This window comes from Acanthisitta chloris, unplaced genomic scaffold (genome assembly GCF_000695815.1).
Source record: "Acanthisitta chloris isolate BGI_N310 unplaced genomic scaffold, ASM69581v1 scaffold13244, whole genome shotgun sequence".
Lineage (NCBI taxonomy): Eukaryota > Metazoa > Chordata > Aves > Passeriformes > Acanthisittidae > Acanthisitta > Acanthisitta chloris.
The window spans coordinates 12800-31653 of record NW_008667845.1 but is presented as its reverse complement, the minus strand read 5'-3'; the positions used below and the strand labels follow the sequence as shown (position 1 = coordinate 31653).

Sequence of the window (18854 nt, the reverse complement as noted above, 5' to 3'; positions counted from 1 at the left end):
TCAGCAGGGTGGAATGAATCCTGCATGAGATGCAGGCAGCTCTGCTCAATCCCTCCCCATTCCAGGCAGGAACAAACCTCAGAGAAGGCTCACAAAGATCCTCAGACATCACAACTGTGCAAGTCATCAGGTATGAGAACTTCAACACAGCAGCTGAAAGAAAGAAAACTCTGCAAAGAGAAATTCCCTCAAAGTGTCTGAAAACAAGAACCAACTTTTCTGATATGTGTTTGGGTTTTTTTCCCCCCTAAGACTTCACTTTTTCCCCCCAAGGTTTTGGTTTGTGTTTCTTTCCTCTGTTGAATTTCAGAAAATGGAAGACTCCAATGTTTTCAAATCCTTTTTCAATACTGGATTCTTGGAGCAGCTACAAGAATGAAACAGTTCCTCCTGTTTAAAACATTCTGTTTTACTCACCAATGTGAAGAATGAGAATCCCAGACGAGTTCCCCATCCCCTCAAACCCCTGCTGAGGGCTTCCCTCTCTCCCTGACACTTCTCCCTCTCCACCATCCCTTCTCCTTCCCATTTCAAGGCTGCAGAGGCAGCACAGGGACTTGGGGCACCCTCTGGGAACAGCCCGAAGTGAGTTCAGCCTCAGCACAGCTGCAGGATTTCCCCACAACCAAACACTTCAAAGAGGCAAAAAACTGATTACATTTGTTCCTTTTGTGGCTTTCTGGGCTCCTCATCTGCCCTCAAGGTCCTCAGCACTGCAGCTCAGCACTGAGGGCTGGGAAGGCTCAGCAGCTATGCTGATGGATGTGACCTTGCTAGGGAACTAAATACTACCCAGAAATAAATATTCAAACCTCCCCTTGATTTTTTTGCATCAGATAAGAATTGGAAATTAAATGTCAACCTGAAGATGAAAAGAAGCTGATGTGAAATATTAGAGGATATTCCTAACATAAGCTACTAGAACTAAATGTAAGATAACCTCTATTTACTGCACTCCTCCTGCAATGTTTGTTTGTGAGTATATAGACACAAATATGTGTTTATATATGTGGAGAATATGTATATACACACACACACACGAAGTTGTAAGGAAATTGCAAGACAAATAAGCTGTTAAACTCCAGAGCTCTCCACAGCCAAATCCTGACCCCAACACAGAGTTATCACCTATCACGTTCCCCAGACTTTCCCAAACCTCCTAAGCACGAGCCTGACTGCATAAGGAAGAACTTCTATCTGGAATTAAATCTCGTAGATCCTCTTTGCAGGATTTCCTCCTCATTGTCATTCCCCATGCCCAAGTCCATCTGCCTGACAAGCAGTGGGAGGGGAGAAATTCTTGGCTTGTTTTAAAACTTGTCAGTGATAACCAAGAACATTATCTGTACAATCTAGATTGGCTTCAGACTTTACCTCCCAATCCCTAGCACAGGAGCTCATAGGGTGCTGCCTCTCCTATTTAGAGAGGATGTACTTAGCAGCAGGGAAAGATTATTCTCCGCACTGAGCACACAGTCACCATCCCAATCCCAGTGCCAAGTGCTCCTACAGCAACCAGCAAAGATCCAATTTTTATTTCACAGGAAAATGTGGTAATTGAGTTATTCTTACAGTGCCTCAAGTTCTCATCAGGTTTGTGCAATCACATGGATCTGGGAGATGTTGTTTGCTTTTTAATCAGTAAGGAAAATGCACTTTTGAAGGACAGAACTAGCTAAGTCAACACAAGCCCCAGAAGAGTTGTGTCTGCTCCAGGAGAAATTTTTGCTCAATTCTGATGTTAAGGCATGAGTGAGAAGCCAAAGGCATTTGAGTGGCATTTGCCAGGAACACCCAGCTCAAATGACATCAAAACGCTCTTGATGTTTGCTTTTTAATCAGTAAGGAAAATGCACTTTTGAAGGACAGAACTAGCTAAGTCAACACAAGCCCCAGAAGAGTTGTGTCTGCTCCAGGAGAAATTTTTGCTCAATTCTGATGTTAAGGCATGAGTGAGAAGCCAAAGGCATTTGAGTGGCATTTGCCAGGAACACCCAGCTCAAATGACATCAAAACGCTCTTGAAAAACTGCCTTGAGTGGCATTTGCCAGGAACACCCAGTTCAAATGACATCAAAATGCTCTTGAAAAAAGCTCTGCCTGCACTGAAGTTGTGACCAAGCAATATGACAGATCCTCCACTTGGTCCTTCAGCCTTTCTTTGACCCCTTTGGTGCTGGTAAATCAAAGCTTTGGGGCTGGACTGATGCAGCATTTGCCAGCTCAGTACTGCAACTCCTGATTTTGGGAGGTGTTTGGGAAAACACTGATGTCAACACCCAACTCTGCCCTCTCTGCTCCTGTTCATCGTTCGGCTCTAACTTCAGCTCAGAGGTTTGCAGAGAGAGGACTCCACTCTGCCTCTTCCCACAGACATACCAGTCACATTCTCATAACACTAAGATTTATTCCTGAAAGTAAAACTCAGCTCCATGGCAGCAGGAGCAGCTGTGGACTGGAATCCCTGACACAAACCACCCCTGAGCCCCAGAGAGCACTGAGCCCCCACACCAGCCCAAGCCTCTCCCTGCTGGGGACCCAACTGGTGCTGGATGGAGACCACGTGCTGCTCCAAAGGGGAGGGAAAGGATTTCTGTAGCTCTAGCTCAGATTTTTTCCTTTTCAGGATGGCTGCTCCCTCATCCAGCTCCTTCACTTCCTCATGCCTGCAAGCTCTGTGTTTATTTTTGCCTTGTGTAATTTTTAACCTCGACAAATAAAAGGGTTGACATTCACTAAACACAAGGTCTAAGTGCTACCAGATTGCCTGAGCATAGCACAGCTCTCTGTATCCTTAATAAAATCCAACTCGGGGTAATTGGTTCTAATTTAGGCAGGGGAGGATCCTGGAGCTGTGTTTTCAGCAGCATCACAGTTCCTCCACTGCCAGTGGAGCTCAGAGGTGATTTCTGACTCTGCCCGAGAGCTCCAGACTCTTGCACCATAACACAAGGAGTTCTGTTTGCATTGAACTCCTGCATATTATACAATCAAAACAGATGATAATTGCCAACACTGACAACTCTGCACTGAGTGTTTTCACAAATGAGGAGGGAGGGAAGTGTTAGCCCTAATACACAAGTCACTCTCTGCCTGAAGTTGTTCATTAAAATCACATTTTTGACGAACGCTGTATTTAGTGTCAGTCTGTAATGGCCATTCTGGTGCTCCAAACACTTAAGGGAGACATAAACCTTCTTTTACACATTTGTCAGGGGCCACTAAATGCTAACCCAGGACTTTTACATTTCCCTACCCCAACCAGCCAGTGCCCAAAGCAAGGAAACAAACAGGTATTTTCCAGTTTGTTGCTAAAGAACCACTGAGGTGCCTTCTAAAACTGACCTCAAAGCAGCAAATTCCTTTCTGGATGGCAAAAAAAAGGTGCAAAGCAATTTTCAGAGACCAGAACCTTCACCAACAGCTCACTTGCTTCCTGGCATTTGCATCCCAACCTTTGAAGTTATGCAGGAAAGATAGGAGATTTTTACCCAGACAGGTCCCAAATCACAAGGAGCTTGACAGATTAGCACTGGCACCTTGATCTCCAGCCAGCAGCTGAGAACACAGCTGGAGGTGCCATAACTGCACCAGTGATTGAGAATTCACTCAGGTGTTGACACATTGAGTACTACATCTTGAAGGATGAATCCAAGCCCTGCAAGGAGAAGGACAAGGTATTCCACCTCCAGCAGCAGCGTGGGAGGGGAGGAAGATGTGAGTGGCACAGGCTGTTTGCTGAAGACACCTGGCAAGGCCTGGCTTTCCCAACAGCACAGTTTTGTGGCTGGCTGTGCTGGCAGCAGCACCACTTCTCTTCTGACTGCTCCCAAACTGAGAGCTTTGCTTCCCTGAGACACCTCTGCTCACTCAGGCCTCAGGGAAGAACAGAGTACCCAGGAAATGGGAAGTAAAATGCTTCAACCTCTGAGTTGAGTCCCTCTTGGACTAATGACTTCCACGTGGCACTTGGACACAGTCTCTGTAAGATCTCCTATGGGTACTTAGCTCTTTTTTTTCTGGTCTTCTTAACCTTATTTGAAAAATATATTTGAACTGTAAAATAAGGCTTTCAAAATATAAAGCCTTAATTTTTAAGTAAAATCACTGAAGTTTTTAGTATGACTTAATGCTACTGCAGCACAGAACTTCCCTCAGAGAGGTGAGATGATACACAACAGCCTCTCTGGTGAGTCTGACACAGATGAGCTCCTCAGGGGTGTGTCAGCACATTTATCTGCTCTCTCTAGACAATGAAACACCTCCTGACCACAGCAAGGCAGGGAGTGAGAGGAAATCCAACCTGGACACACCAGAATGGAAAGGGGGAAACCTTGAGACCGCAGGTATGGCTCCCTAGAGCTCCCTGGGGAAGGCAGCAGGGTCCACAAGGCAGAAAACCCAACCCTGCAGCATCACCATGCCAAGCTGAAAGTGAACTGGAGGATCCAAGAACATGGATCACACCTTCCCATGACTGTGCTGCATCAGGAACCAGGCAGAGCTGAGCCAAAAGGATCTGCTGACAGCTCAGCTATCCAAGTGTCAGAGCCTTCAAGGGGAAATGGTGTTCTGAATCAAACTCAGCTGTGTTTGGGAAATGTTTCCCCTTCCACACATTCAGGACAGTCCAGACCTAAGTGCTGGTAAAGTCAGTAAGTGAACTACAGTTGTGTTTGGCTAATTGCAGGCACTACCCTTAACTGCAAAGCACTTCCAGAAGTGAAACAACTCCTTGGGAACTCACTCTGGCTAACAGGAATACCAAAAGCTACTACCAACTCAGTGAGCATCACCGAGATGCTCCTTGTCCAAATCTTCTTGGGTATCTGAGTGTCTCAAGCCCCAAGCAGTGAGGGAGCACAGCTACAGGGAACTGCAACACAAGTGAGGAACAGACATGTTACATTTTTTGTATTCATACCCAAAGAACCAACTTGCACATAAGAAAATCTGACAAATCATGGAATGGTTTGGGTTGGAAAGAGCTTAAAGCTCATCCCATCCCACCCTGCCCTGGACAGGGACACCTCCCACCAGCCCAGGCTGCTCCAGCCCCATCCAACCTGGCCTGGAACACTCCAGGGATGGAGCAGCCACAGCTGCTCTAAGAAATCAATTCCAGTCTCTCACCACCCTCACAAGGAGGGATTTCTTCCCAGTATTTCCATTCCCCCTTGTTCTATCACTCCATGCCCTTGTACAAAGCTCCATATTTCCCAGAAACAACCTTTGCCTCTAGGTTACCACAGTGTGATAAAATCTCACCCGTGGTCAGGTCAGTGAGCCTCGGGTAAGATAAAGTCACTCTCAAGTCAGGTGTTCTGGACTGATAGCAGCATTTCACACACCAGACCCTGCCAACTAGTCTGAGGCTCTCCCTTAACTTTACCAACACTTTAGACAACCACTGAACAGCTCAAGATGTCCAGTACCCAATACCTGGGAGACTGTTACCCTTACACACAGGATTTTCCACAGACTCCATGACTTGATCCATCTGTTTGCATCCTCCTAGGTGATTAACACTCCTTCCTGTGCAAAGAGACTCCTTCACCCAGCAGTGAGCACAGCACCCGCTCAGAAGCTGATCTGAAGGTCCTCTGGAAGTACTTGGTACTGATGAGACTCAACAGCAGCTCAACCTCAGCTCCCAGAACAGACTCTGAGAGCTTTCAGAAGGAACAGAGCAGCATGGATGGAGAGCACAACAGTTCACCTACCCTAAAACACAAAGCAAGCCACAAATTTTAAGAACTTTGCTATATTAAAAGCTATGCACCAATGTCACCCCACCCCCAGGATTCATCAAGGCACTGCACTCCCCTGGGCTCTGGTGACTAAGTATAATATTTCATTAAATATCCTGTTCATACTGGCTTATGTACTAGGGAACACACTAATTTTAGAAAACTGATTAGCTAGTTCTTTCTAACCCAATGTTATTGTAGCTAAGGTCAGATTTTGCACTGAAACTATGGCAACAAAGCCACAGTATTCTTTTGTCTACAAGGTTGGGGCTAGGTTTATTAACAGAACTGCTCTACTTAATAGCTCAGCACTGCTTTCTGGCAATCCCTGCCTTGATCCTACCTGAAATACCCTGAACTTTCCAAAGAGGAAAAGGCTCAGAGCTGTTGAGAAGGAATCAAGGTTCAAACCAGCATTTGGTTATTCCTTCATTTCTGGGACGTGGTCACCACACCAGCACCTTCCCCTTCAACTCCTGTCAGCACAGAACTGCTACCCACAACAGGTAAAGTGCACAGACCAAACTTCTCACCAGGAGCTCACTCAAATCCCTTGCCCTCCTGCAGTACCTGAACCAACAGATTGGTTTTCTCACCACGTTCCAGTTATGCATATTAATGGCCACTCTGTTTCAAAGGGGCTTTGCTCTGCCTTCATCTCCATGAAAAACATCCAAGATGAAAGCACTCAAACCCCAGAAGTTGGCAGACAGCTGCTTGGCCACAGGACCCTCAGTGCAGAGCAGCATGAAAACACAGCCCAGCAAATCTTACAGCCTGTGCCTCACCCAACAGACTCAGCTCCTCTTCCTCAGTTTGCACCACCAAGTTCAACAGAACCTCTTCACCTGTGCCAGACACATCTTTCCCATTGGTGTTGGTGCCCCATCACTGGGACACAAAAAAATGCTTAAATAAACCAATAATTATCAATTAACCCAATGACTATTTAGACAGTGATTTAGTCATGATTTCTGCTAAGCACATCAGTGATTTAGTCATGATTTCTGCTAAGCACGCACATCAGCATAGAATCACAAAGTGGTTTGGGTTGGACATTAAAGCTCATCTCATCCCACCCTGCCCTGGGCAGGGACACCTCCCACCAGCCCAGGCTGCTCCAGCCCCATCCAACCTGGCCTGGGACACTCCAGGGATGGAGCAGCCACAGCTGCTCTGGGCAACAAGGCAGAGTCAGGACGTCCTCAGGATGTTCTGGTGCTTCACCACACATCTACCAACTGGACTACAAACCTGTCTGGCTTCACAGCCCAGTCAGGACCTCCACAGCAAGAGATGTGGCAAAGGGACTAAAAGCAGCTTTCCAATTCCCTCTCCATGATAAAAAGAACCAACCAACCTTCCCTTTGATTCCTGCATCCAACCACTGCTGATTTCAGGGCACTGCAAGTTTGCAGGTCTAATAGAGGACACAGCAGCTACACAAGCTGGAAAATAATCTTTTCCCCTGATTCCCTCGAGGAAAACTCATCTGGTTGAAAAAGCAACACTTGAAGCTTTTCAGCTTTTTTACAACACCTAAATGCCACAGTGGCAATTTGTGCCCAACATCTGTCTGTGGGCTGCAGTGGGCTAAGGATTCACCACCCAGAGACAGAACTCAGGAATTCTTCATCATATAAAGGACAACAAATTCAAATGTGTACGAGCAGTTGGCAGTTTCCTACTGCACATCTATAAATACTGAGGATCAGACCAAAAGATTCCTCAGCAAGGCAGCAAAATATATTTTAGATTTCAACTGCAGCCTAATTCAGCAAGATTTTTTTTTCCACTCAAAATTTCCAATATTTCAATTTTAAATTAAACAAATACATAGGCACAACATGAGGTTCTGTTTTTATCCTTTCTCTCTTTCATCACACCAACCTGAAAGTTTGATTTTTTACACTAAACCATCATATCAGTACTCACATTGAAAAGAGGCCAAGAAGCATATTTACATCTTTTTACAGTATTTGGCCATAAAATAAAGTTCTTTAAGTGTTTACTATTGTGCTTCACATCCTACTGTTGGTACTCACTGTGTGCACTGCAATCTGCCTTGGATCCCCCCAAACCAACCAGGAGTCATTGCCCTATTGCAAGGGATGTATGATTTGGTGCATTCACTGCAACTAATGTATGATTTGATGTGTTTTCAAATCATCTGATGTGTTTACTGCACACGATGTGTGATGGGAGGTGTTTCTCCTCGAGGTCCCTGTGCTAGGCCTTGGCTTTTCAAACACCCTCCCAAGTTCTGCCTCCTGCATGAAAACCAGTTCCTGCTGTTTGATCTACTAATACTGAGCTATTAGAGTGGAAAAGAGCCACATTTAGACATTAGTTTAAATATTCCTTCAAGGAATCTAAGCACCTTAATAATTGATGTACCCACACATTTCAGCAGCATTAGAAACTTGATGTTCAAAGAGAAAAGGAGTTTCAACTCACAGCTCAGGTTTATCTCCCTGTTCTCCTCATCATTCTAGGAACATGACCTCAACCCTCTGCAAAACACCCACACAGAACTCATCTAATGTATGCAGAGAGTCAAACAATTGGGATTATCTCACAGCAACGTGGAAGAAGCTGATGCAATCATGTTCACCAGGGCAGGTTTGGAGAGCTGTGCACAGAGAGCAACAGGATGTGAGCCTACACATTCACTGGAGCTGAGCACAGGACACCACAGAACTCCTGATGAGCACAGAGATGGCCCTGAACCACCTCAGTGCCTACAAAGTACACTCTATATGCTGCTAATATTTGCCCAAAACAGGCAGAGGCATCTGGTTGTTTGTTTTAGTTTGTTTTTTAATTTTCTGAAGTGTTTAGGCAAACTATGTATGTGACCCTTCAGCTTCATCCCAGCCCTAACGGCAAACTATAAACATGTTTCCCTTGGCTAAATAAGGGTAAATAATGTCTGTGTATGCAGCAGAGCTGCAGAGCCTCTATCAGACCTGCATGAATCACATATTTCCCTTCATATGGAGTTTCCTTCATGTAACACAAAGCAGGAGTGCAGAGGCTTCAGATCATCCAAGGCAAAGTGAGGAAAGACAAAATATAAATCACGTCTGCTGTGGAGCAGCACATGGACTGTCATCAGTATTGAGCACAGGGATAACAAGGCATATCCATCAACACTAGGAGGTGGTGGAACAGGTTTCCCAAGAAACTGTAGCTGCTCCATCCCTGGAGTGTTCCAGGCCAGGTTGGATGGGGTTGGAGCAGCCTGGGCTGGTGGGAGGTGTCCCTGCCTGGGCAGGGGGTGGAATGAGATGAGCTTTCAATTCCCTTACAACCCAAACCATTCCAGGATCTACTCTACATATATTTCTACATCAAAGCTTCTCTGCAGTGCCCAGGTGATTTTTCCTCCTGCAGATGAACCTGTAGCTCCAAGGCTGAGCCCCTCAGTGCTGGCCCCCAGCACCCTCAGGCCAGCCCAGCCAGAGGCTCCAGTCAGCAGGAGCACAAAGTATTAGGATCAAAAGAACAAACAGAATTTGAACTACTCATCTCCTGCCTCACCATGAGGGTATTTTAAGTCTAAGATATGGGTTCATTCCTTGAACATCTTGCCAAAAAAAGAGTGTTGCCCAGCAACTACTAAAACAATGTTCTGGAAGGAGGGAGCTGCCGGACACATTAACCCAGTACGTGCCCTCTCTCCTGGAGCTCCATGCAGCTCCTGCAGAGCTGCTGGGATGCCTGGCAGACAGCTCTGCATCCCGAGCACAGAGCTGCAAGGCATTTCCTGACAAGGCTGTCAGACAGGCTGTTCTGCTGGAGCAGCAGTGTCTTGCACTCAGCAAACACTTGGCTCGGCTCAGCACTCGGGTACCAACACCCAAACCAACCTCTGCACACTCCAACTCCCTAACAGAGCACAAACCATCACCCTGGGCTCTGCTGCAGCTTCACCACTGTGGCTGGGGCTGACTTCAACTTGCAGAATGAGGATCTGTGTCTGTGCATTTATGCAGGGATGACTGAGGGTCAGCTCTGGTTCACACTTGCCACATCAATCCATGTGTGTCACCAGGAAATTCCTTCATAGCCACTCTTCAGATGCACAGTCACACACCAAGGCAGCAATCAGAGCAGCAGTTCCAGCTTCACACAAAACATCATGTGTCTTTTTTTTGTTCAAAGCAGTGCAGATAACTAAGGAACTGTCACATTCTTTTTTTGGAGACTCACACAAGTAGGATTTCTTCCAGGAATCTCAGCTGTACACAGCACATTTAGAACAGTTAAGTAAAATAACTCTTTTGTAAGGATTTTCATATTCACATTTTCACAAAGAAACAGCCTAATGAATGTACTCTACAGTCTTAGTGTTTTGCAAGGCACTTCTGGAGCACTGCTGAATTCACTGGAGCTGAAGGCATGAAAAGGGCCAGGGAAACACTGCACTTGAAAAAGCCAAACACACCCAAACCACCATCTAGAAAGTGGGTTCAGAAAGCCAAAAACACCACTGAAGTCTCAGAGACCTCCAGCCTCAAGCCAGTGCTTCAGGTGCTCCTGACTGGGATGGGAAAACAGGGACAAAAATCAGCCTTGACACCTTCACGTGGTCAAAGGAGCCCTTGAGGCACCCAGCACTGAGTGTGTGAAATCACTGCAGGAAAACACTCACAGAAACCTGAGGGTGCTGGACCTGGACCTTCCCATGGAGTTCTTGCAACTCCAGCACTTGACTTTTTTCCACCTAATGCACCTTTGGAATTCTTCTCATGTCTCATTTACAGTTTTACTCTGCACTCCAAACCTTCCTAACACTCTCCCCTCTGACTCTCAGCTCCCTCCTGCCTTTCACCCCTCCCAGGGCTCCCCCACCACCACATCCATCCATCAGTCTCCTTTTTCCACAGCTTTTATCAACAAAGCAAGCCCTTGTGTCCTCAGGATCCCTCTGCTCCCTTCCCTCCCAGCACACTGCCAGGCTCTATCGCTCCCATCTCCCACTCCAGCAGTGCTGCTGCAAGTCATCCTGTCCCACCACACACACACATCAAGCTTCCCTCGCTCCGTTTTCCTTCACACAACTCAAAGCCAACGATTTTGAGAGCAGTGACTTCCTAACACACAATCCCCACCTCTGTCTCCGCTCGGATGTGGCTGCCTGGAGGAACACATTCCTCAGGCAGGGATTATTTTCATGGCCTGAGCAAGTTATCAGTGCTCAGGGACAGAATACTCTCACACTGAAGTATTCCTCTCTCAGGAGAAGCTCTCCCAGCAGAGGGATGGTGCACACACAGCACCACTCCGTGCACAGCAACTCTGCTCTATCACAAGGGTCTCAAGGAGAGAGGAAATCAAAACCACCACCCTCAAGACCAGGGCCTGGCTGCTGCCATGAGATGCAACTGATTAAGTGTAGCCTAGGCAACAGGAGTTTTTAAAGCTTGAAACACCTATGGCTAAGGAAAAAGCAGGATGGGTTCACTCTGCCACTGGATAGATGTGCTTTGGGGTCACTCAATTTTCCTGGAGTCAGATCTGCATATCTAAGCAGTCAATCTTGCTTCTAGAGATCTCTCATCACTCTCATTAAGCATCTAATTTGTATTTGCAACTGGTTTACATCTGCCCACAGAGACAGAGCTGCTCAGAATGAGATTTCTTAAAGCAACATCCTCAGCCTGGCCACAAGGACACAGTGAGTGTCCCTCCCAGGACTCTGGATGGGACTGAGCTGTGCTGGACACCTTTGTGCACAGCTTGGCTGAACGAGGAGTCACACAGAGACATAAACCAGGTTATAGCACAGGGGCATTCTCCCAGTCCTGTGTAAAGGTATAATGTAAGTCACACTTGATTCATTTTGGTCCTGCTCTAACGAGATTTTTGAACACTACTTCTTTGTCACCAGTGCCTGTGTTTGACCATGTTCCTCCCCAGGCCTCCAGCTGCAGTGATGACTTGTATGAATCACAGAACCACAGAGTGGTTTGGGTTGGAAGGAACTTAGAGATCACCCAGACCCAACCCACCCTGCCCTGGGCAGGGACACCTTCCCCCAGCCCAGGCTGCTCCAGCCCCATCCAACCTGGCCTGGAACACTCCAGGGATGGAGCAGCCACAGCTGCTCTGGGCACCCTGTGCCAGAGCCTCAGCACCTCACAGGGAGCAATTCCTGCCCAATATCCCACCTAAATCTCCTCCCCCTCCATGAACAGCACAGGCTGTATGTGAACAAACATTAGCAGCACATAAAGCTTTGCCCATCAGTTCCCACAGCAGGTACCTGGTGGCACTGTCCTGCTGTACCTGTCTCACTGCCCATGGCAGGGAAAACAATCTAGAGTATGACAAACCTAAACACTGAGACTCCTGAGCTACACTTGCCTAGGGTTGCTTTATATTCCAGATGTAAATGTAGCTCCATGTACATTCAAACATACATCCATTGTATGTCTGAATAAACGTGTTCCAAGGACAAGGGAGAAATTTGTGAGGAGTCACAACACCCTGAGTAAGACTGCAGGGACACAGCTGTGGGTCCTGACCTTGCCAGGGACCTCCTGTGCAACCCCAGACCAACCTCTGGGTGCCTGTGCTTCCTCACAGAAAAGGGCTGTTTTCCATTCGTGGTGAAGATGGTGTGATAAACTTCATTATTACTTCTTCTGAACATATTTATCACAGAGAGCATTTTATCTTAGACACCACTTACCAAGTGTGTGTATAAATAACAGAAATGCCTGCTAGAACTTTATGACTTTTGTTGCCATTTACTGTTAAGCATAAACTTCCCCATGAAAGCTTTACTGAAGGAACTACAAAGGCTGGAAAAGGTTCACACCATTCTTTCTCCCTGTATAAATTATAAGTAATATGAGAACATTTACAATGTCTAACCACAATGTTTTATGTCAGACAAATGTCTCTCTGTACTTGCAGTTCCTAAACTGTGCTAGCAAGAATTGCCTTTCTCTCCTTTTCTCTCTCCCTCCACCTCCTCCTGCACCCAGCAGACTCAGGCAACCCTGCTTTTGTCCTTTCAGATGATTTTAACACCAAGAAATGCCTCAAGTCAAGGCTCCTTCTCTGGAGGGCTCAACACTGAATGCTCAACCTTCCCCAGGTTGCCTTTTTAAGTATTTGAATTATCAGCTCTTTAGTGTTCCAGGAAAAAAGGGAGAAAAACCAAAAAAAACTCTTAAGACTTCAGAAATATTCTAAGAAGAGAGTTTGATCATATGAGACATGTTCATGTCATGGCAAAAATCACCCAAACAGCTGCAAGTAAAACCAGTAGTGGAGAAGGTACATGATATTCAAGGGTAATCACCTGCAGCTCTGGCCAAACCTGAACAGAATCATGGTGACTGAGCCTCTGATACAGCATAACCAAGGAAACAAGATGCATCCAAAGAAACAAGACACAGCTGCTGATACATCTGAAAACAATCAAATCCAGCTCGAAATTTTAGGCTGTTTGGCTGAGTTATCCTTTGGGTAAAAGACACAACCGAGGGGTGAAGAAAAGAAAGAGAATTTAAGGTCTTTTCAAGCAACAATCTCCATTTCTCTTCCTGCCTGAGGCTTTTCTTAAGCAAATCCCCCCCAGCCAAACTGCACAAAGCAGCAGGCATTAACTTCTTATCACTCAGCATAAGTTTCCTGGCAGAACAAAACCAAAGTCCAACGTAGCTAATATCAAATTAGGTCAGACAACAATAGTTGTTGCAAACATTTGCTGCTTTTTCTTTTCCTCTCCTCTGAGGTAGGTTTGGCACTGAGTAAGTAAAAGGAATGGAGAAAAAGAAATTAAACCTGTAAGTTTGGACAGAACTGAAAGGCAACCTCAACTGGCAGCCACATCTCCCTCTCCACCCCTCACAAAGCTTCCCTTCCAGGTCCTGGTTTGGCTGGGACAGAGTTAATTCTCTCCACAGTAGTCAGTAGGAGCTGCATTTGGGATTTGTGCTGGAAATAGTGCTGATAACACAGGGGTGATTCAGTCACTGCTGGGAAATGCTCACCCACAGAGGAGATCTGCTCCTCCCCTCATCCCAGCACCAAGTGGGCACAGCTGACCCCAACTGACCCCAGGGAGAGTCCAGAGCCTATGGCATCGAGCTCAGCATGCAGAGCTGGGGATGCTGGGAGTGAAGGCATTTGTCTTCCCAAGTCACTGTGACACATGATGGGTTCCTGTTGACATGGCCAAGTGGGGAATGAACTCCTTGGTTTGCTTTGCTTGTGTGTGAAGCTTTTGCTTTTGCTATACTGAGTTTATCTCAAGCCACGAGTTGGGCTGAGATAAACCCACTCAAAGTCACTCTTACTCTTCCAACTCTCTCCCCCATCCCACTATGGTAGGGTTGAGCTGTTGGCTTGGGTTAAACCATGACAGTTCCACAGACATTCAACACTTCTTTCCCCCATGAGTTGTCCTTCGTGGAAGGAGATGACACCAGAATATGCTGTAGAAAGTAGAAGGTCAGAAATTGCTACCCATGACTGCACAGAATGAAGACTCACTTCCAACCAGAAGGGCAATAAGCTGTCTGACCAACTTACCTCTGAATTTTTTGGGTGGGTTGTTAAGATCACCTGCTTCTGGCTGTACCACACACCGATCATCCACAAGGCTGCAAAGAAATGAGCAGTGAAGTGAGATTCTGTCCCTCTGCAGCTCCTCACAGCCTTGTTAGCAAAACCCAAGTCGTTTACTTGCAATACTCATCCGAGTGGCCACGTCAGCAGAAGACATTCCCCAAATGCCAACTTATGCCAAACCTTTCTAAGAAGCATGCAGCTAATTTTGACTGTTGCCCAGAGCTATGCTCCTGGTAGGTGGGACAAGAAATAAGTCATTGCTCCTGTGTTCTGCATCATCTTTCTGTCCCCTGCTCGAGGTGCAGACAGAACAGCCCATATTCTAGGGAGGTGACAGACAGCCTTAGAACAGTTATTGCCTCTTGGACAGATTTGAGTTGTGCTGCAAATGTGTTTATAGCAAGAGCAGGAAAATATGACAACTATGCAAACTGGACACTGACCCTGTGAGCCCTCAAGTAGTAAGAAATGGCAGAAACAGTAATAGGCACAATAAAAATGGACTCCCAAGAGACAGGGAGGCATGGACATACCCTCCTGCTCACCCAACAGGAGGTGAGTCAAGAGATGGAGTTAACCTCCTCCTGTTCTACCAGGAAGGAGGTGAGCTGGACCAGGGAACCCAAAAGATTCCAATAGGGAATGCCAGACCAGAGCTGTCTGTGAATACAGATCAGCAAAAACCCCCACAGGGTCCATTGAAATCCTCCAGAATCAAGGAATCTGTCCCCACTGCTCTGCCCTCAGCTTGTGATCCACATGGAATTCCACTTTTACCAACCACCACTTCCAAATTGTGTTACTGCAGCTCTACCCAGGCACTTGGTGGTTTGATTTGACACTGATCTGACCCTAACTGACTCGGTTTGGCCCCTCACAACCAATCTGTCAAAGAGGCTTTCTACACAGAAGTAGAAAGTACAACTCCAAGGTCAAAGGTTTGAGAGGTCCATTCTCATGCAGCATCAGCTGGAGAAAGACTGAGGCCTAGAATATGAGAGTTGTTCCTTGCAGAGGCTGGTTACATGCAGGGAGCATCCTGAGACAGCAATTAGAGGAATTAATGAAGTGCATGAAAATTAAGAGATCAGAGACACTAAGTGGACTTGACAGTTCTATGCATCTAAAATTTGCATGTGCAAACATTCAGAGTCAATTGCTTTTTCCCCATGGATTTTCTCCCTACTCAGTATTGCATATACTTCTAGGTGCTCCAACATGAATGGCAGCATTAATGTTTGAGCTGGAACACCTCCTCTTAATGAGCAAAGGGCCAAAAAATCACCAGGAAATGGGTTACTCTGGTCACCCCACACAGAGAGAACCTCTGTGTAATATATCCCTCTCAGCTGAGAGTCAACTCAAAGTCAAGAACTTCCCAAACTGCTAAGAAAAATTTTCCAGAGTGGAAAAAAAAAACCCCCAAAACACAAAAGAGGATATATTGGACACCAATAATCATCCTGATGACAGCACTGAGTTTGGGAAACAGCAAGAGTAAAGTCCTGATTAACCAGTCATGTCACAGGAATATTAATTAGGAATGCTCTTCAAAGATTTAGGACAGCATTAGCATGGATAGAGGGATCTGCTCCTCAACCTTCAGCAACCACATCAACAGGTCATTACACAGTGTTTGACATCAGACTGTCCAAACTCCACATGGGCTCGAGTACAATTACACCCAATCTTTTCCTTTGCTGCTTTAATTTTCTCCAGGACAAAGACTAAATTAAATATGGGACAAAACTAATTCGATTATGAAGGGCTTATTAAGATGATAATGCATTTCATGTTTCACATAGCAATTAGGATTTCTGGCTTAAATTAGGCTCAGAAGATATGTGGCCATTATATAATGCAGTTACCTTGGAGTCAGCACTAACCAGATCAGAGAGGAGGCTTGGAACACTGAGGGGTCGTTAGCCCTGCCAGGAGAACACCTCATCCAGCCCAGAAAAATACACTGAGGGCCTGCAATGTCCAAGAGGACTACCCATGGTGAAAAATATCTGCTCAGCAATGCCATCAGAAGCCACAGCCACTGCATACTGGTCATCATGCACCGTATGGGATTCCACAGAACATCACAACTATCTACTCGGTCTGGAATTATTTACTGCCAAACTTGCTTCAGGACTAGGAAGAAAGAAAAAAATAGCCAAAAGTATAGGGTAATTCATGTTGCCAGTGTTCAGCAGATAGTATTTGGCCAGGTACACAGCTGGTAGGATACTGCACGTGTCATATTTGACGAGGACCTGGGAGATATGTCAAATACATTTGCCAAATACTATTCGACCAACCCTACTTACTACTCCCCTTGCTTTTATCATACCTTCTTTCCTTCCTGGTAGCATCCCATATTTTCTTCTCTTTCCTATAATAGATCATGGTGCATCTTCAGTGTCTGCTTCCTTCTCTGCCCCCTTATTTTCCAGAATCCTAATAGCTAGAGGACTAAACCTACAAGTTAGTTCGGAGTGGCTCAGGTGAGATTCCAGCCCGTCGTTTCCTGGGGAGACACTTACCACCATGCTGTCTCTGTACCCTGCTTGGGAGCTCCATTTATCAGATGCATCTGGACTGTAGGCATCAAAAAATTTGCTGTCACTGTACCCACCCTGAGGCCCTTACAGCTACTGGAAATGAGAAAGAGCATGTTGTGTGTGCCCACTCACCACACCGACCTTCCTGGGTGCTCCTCTGCTGCTCCTTCAGCATTCCAGTCCCACAGCAACATGTCATGCATGCTATTCCCTCCCTCTAACTCCTCATGGCTCTGGAACAGGGTGGCAGATGTGTTCCTGGAGCTCCTCACCCAGCCCCCTGCGAGGCCTTCCTGAGCAGGACACAGCTCCTGCACCAGCTCCTGATGTCTGCAGAGGTTTCTCCTCAGCAGCAGCTGAGCAGGATCTAACACACCCTGTTCCTCCTTGGAGCTGCATTCCAATTCCAGGCTTTGCTCTGCCAACTCTTCCTTCTCCCACATGAAAGGCTACTTTTTTGGTTAAGGCAGTAGCACACACTAGTCCCTGCTCAAGAGGCATTTCTGCCCCGAGCACGCACTCCGTGGCTGGCAGGAGGGAGCTCCACGGGAAGCACTCTGGGGGCAGGAGCTGGCAGGGCACAGCTCCCACCACAGCTCCAGGGCACTGCCACTGGCAAAGCAGGAGGTGCAAAACATCTTCTCCTTGGACCGGAGAAGAACAATTTTCATTTTTTTTGTATGAGAAACCTCAAATTTAACCTCAGTGTTAAGGCACAACTAGTCATAGTGGTGAGTTAGTGGTAAATAAACCCTTTGGCTTGGGGATTCTTTATTTCAGGTATCTATTTTTTTTCACTACTTACATTGCTTATGCTACATCCTCTTTTCCAGCCAGCAGACTGCACTGGGGTCTACTCATCCCTGACTGGGAGGAAGGGGCAGGGAGGGACAGGACGGGACACACGGATGGACACGGGACAGACAACAGCATGGAAGTCATTTGAGTGCATTCAGTCCCTCTCCCCACACCTGAGCCTGGCAAGGCTCTTCCTCCCCACCAAGGACATCACAACCACACCACAGCCACTGCTCTCCAGCCTCCCAACATCCACCTGGCCATGTTAACTTCAGGGCCAAATCTGGGCATCCAGCTCCCTTGCTTTGCCCAGTGTTCCCTGGGAGTCAGGCTCAGGAGAGCTAGCTGAGCTCTGCTAGTCCTTCTTAGAGTGTTTTGAGTACAAGAGAACAGCTGCTCTTACCCCAAAGTGCTAATAAATCCATTGGTTGAGCCCTCTGCATAGAGAGAACAAATATCTCCAATATGAAGGAAGCTCGACATCTTGTCAGTCATCTCTGGCTTATTGCCCCTGAAGGGAGAAGACAGAAGAAAGCACAACATTAATCAGGCAGAATTTCTCAGTGCAGCTACTGGAGGTTACAACAACAGGACCCTTTGCCTTTGATTGTTCATTTGTTTGGAGAACTGAACGAGCTCTCGCAGTGGAATTTCAGGTATTGAAGAAGGTTCAGCATGCCAAAACAACTGCTTAGGAAAATAAACCAGGGGAAAACAAGCAGCTACTGGCATCCCATTCCATGTGGGACTGCTTCACACAGCCACATCCATCCCAAAGGATGCTCACAGGCACTTCAGTCCAGGTGTGCCAACCTGTTCCATCCCACCTGCAGGAGGGAAAGGCAAAGACAGAGTGGCTGCTTCACTTCAAGACATATTATTCTGCCTAAATCACAGCATATTTCTTTGCCAGATCTTTTGCCATAATCAAACATGGGTTTAAGCATATTTTAAAGGTTCTCCTGTGGGAAATGTGATGTATTGACATGAATCATGTCAATATCTTTGGGGTCAGCAACCTCCCACCTACATCTGCAGGCCCCAGAGACAGAATTAGGTGAAGACCCACCAGGTCTGACAACAGATTCTGCATGTAAAAACAGATTAAGATTCTTCATAGTCAAATACTTCACCAGGAAGCCAAATCCCTGTGAAATCAGGAATAC

General features: G+C 46.4%; 1 protein-coding gene across 1 annotated transcript in view; it reads right to left on the bottom strand.

The window, feature by feature from the left end:
• LOC103800315 (inositol 1,4,5-trisphosphate receptor type 1-like) overlaps nt 1-18183 on the bottom strand; it is a 147359-nt gene extending 129176 nt beyond the window's left edge. Inside the window, 2 exon segments of the mRNA XM_009072691.1 lie at nt 14303-14373; nt 18092-18183. Of these exon segments, the coding sequence (XP_009070939.1) occupies nt 14303-14373; nt 18092-18183 (163 nt within the window).
• Nucleotides 18184-18854: the final 671 nt, after the last annotated feature.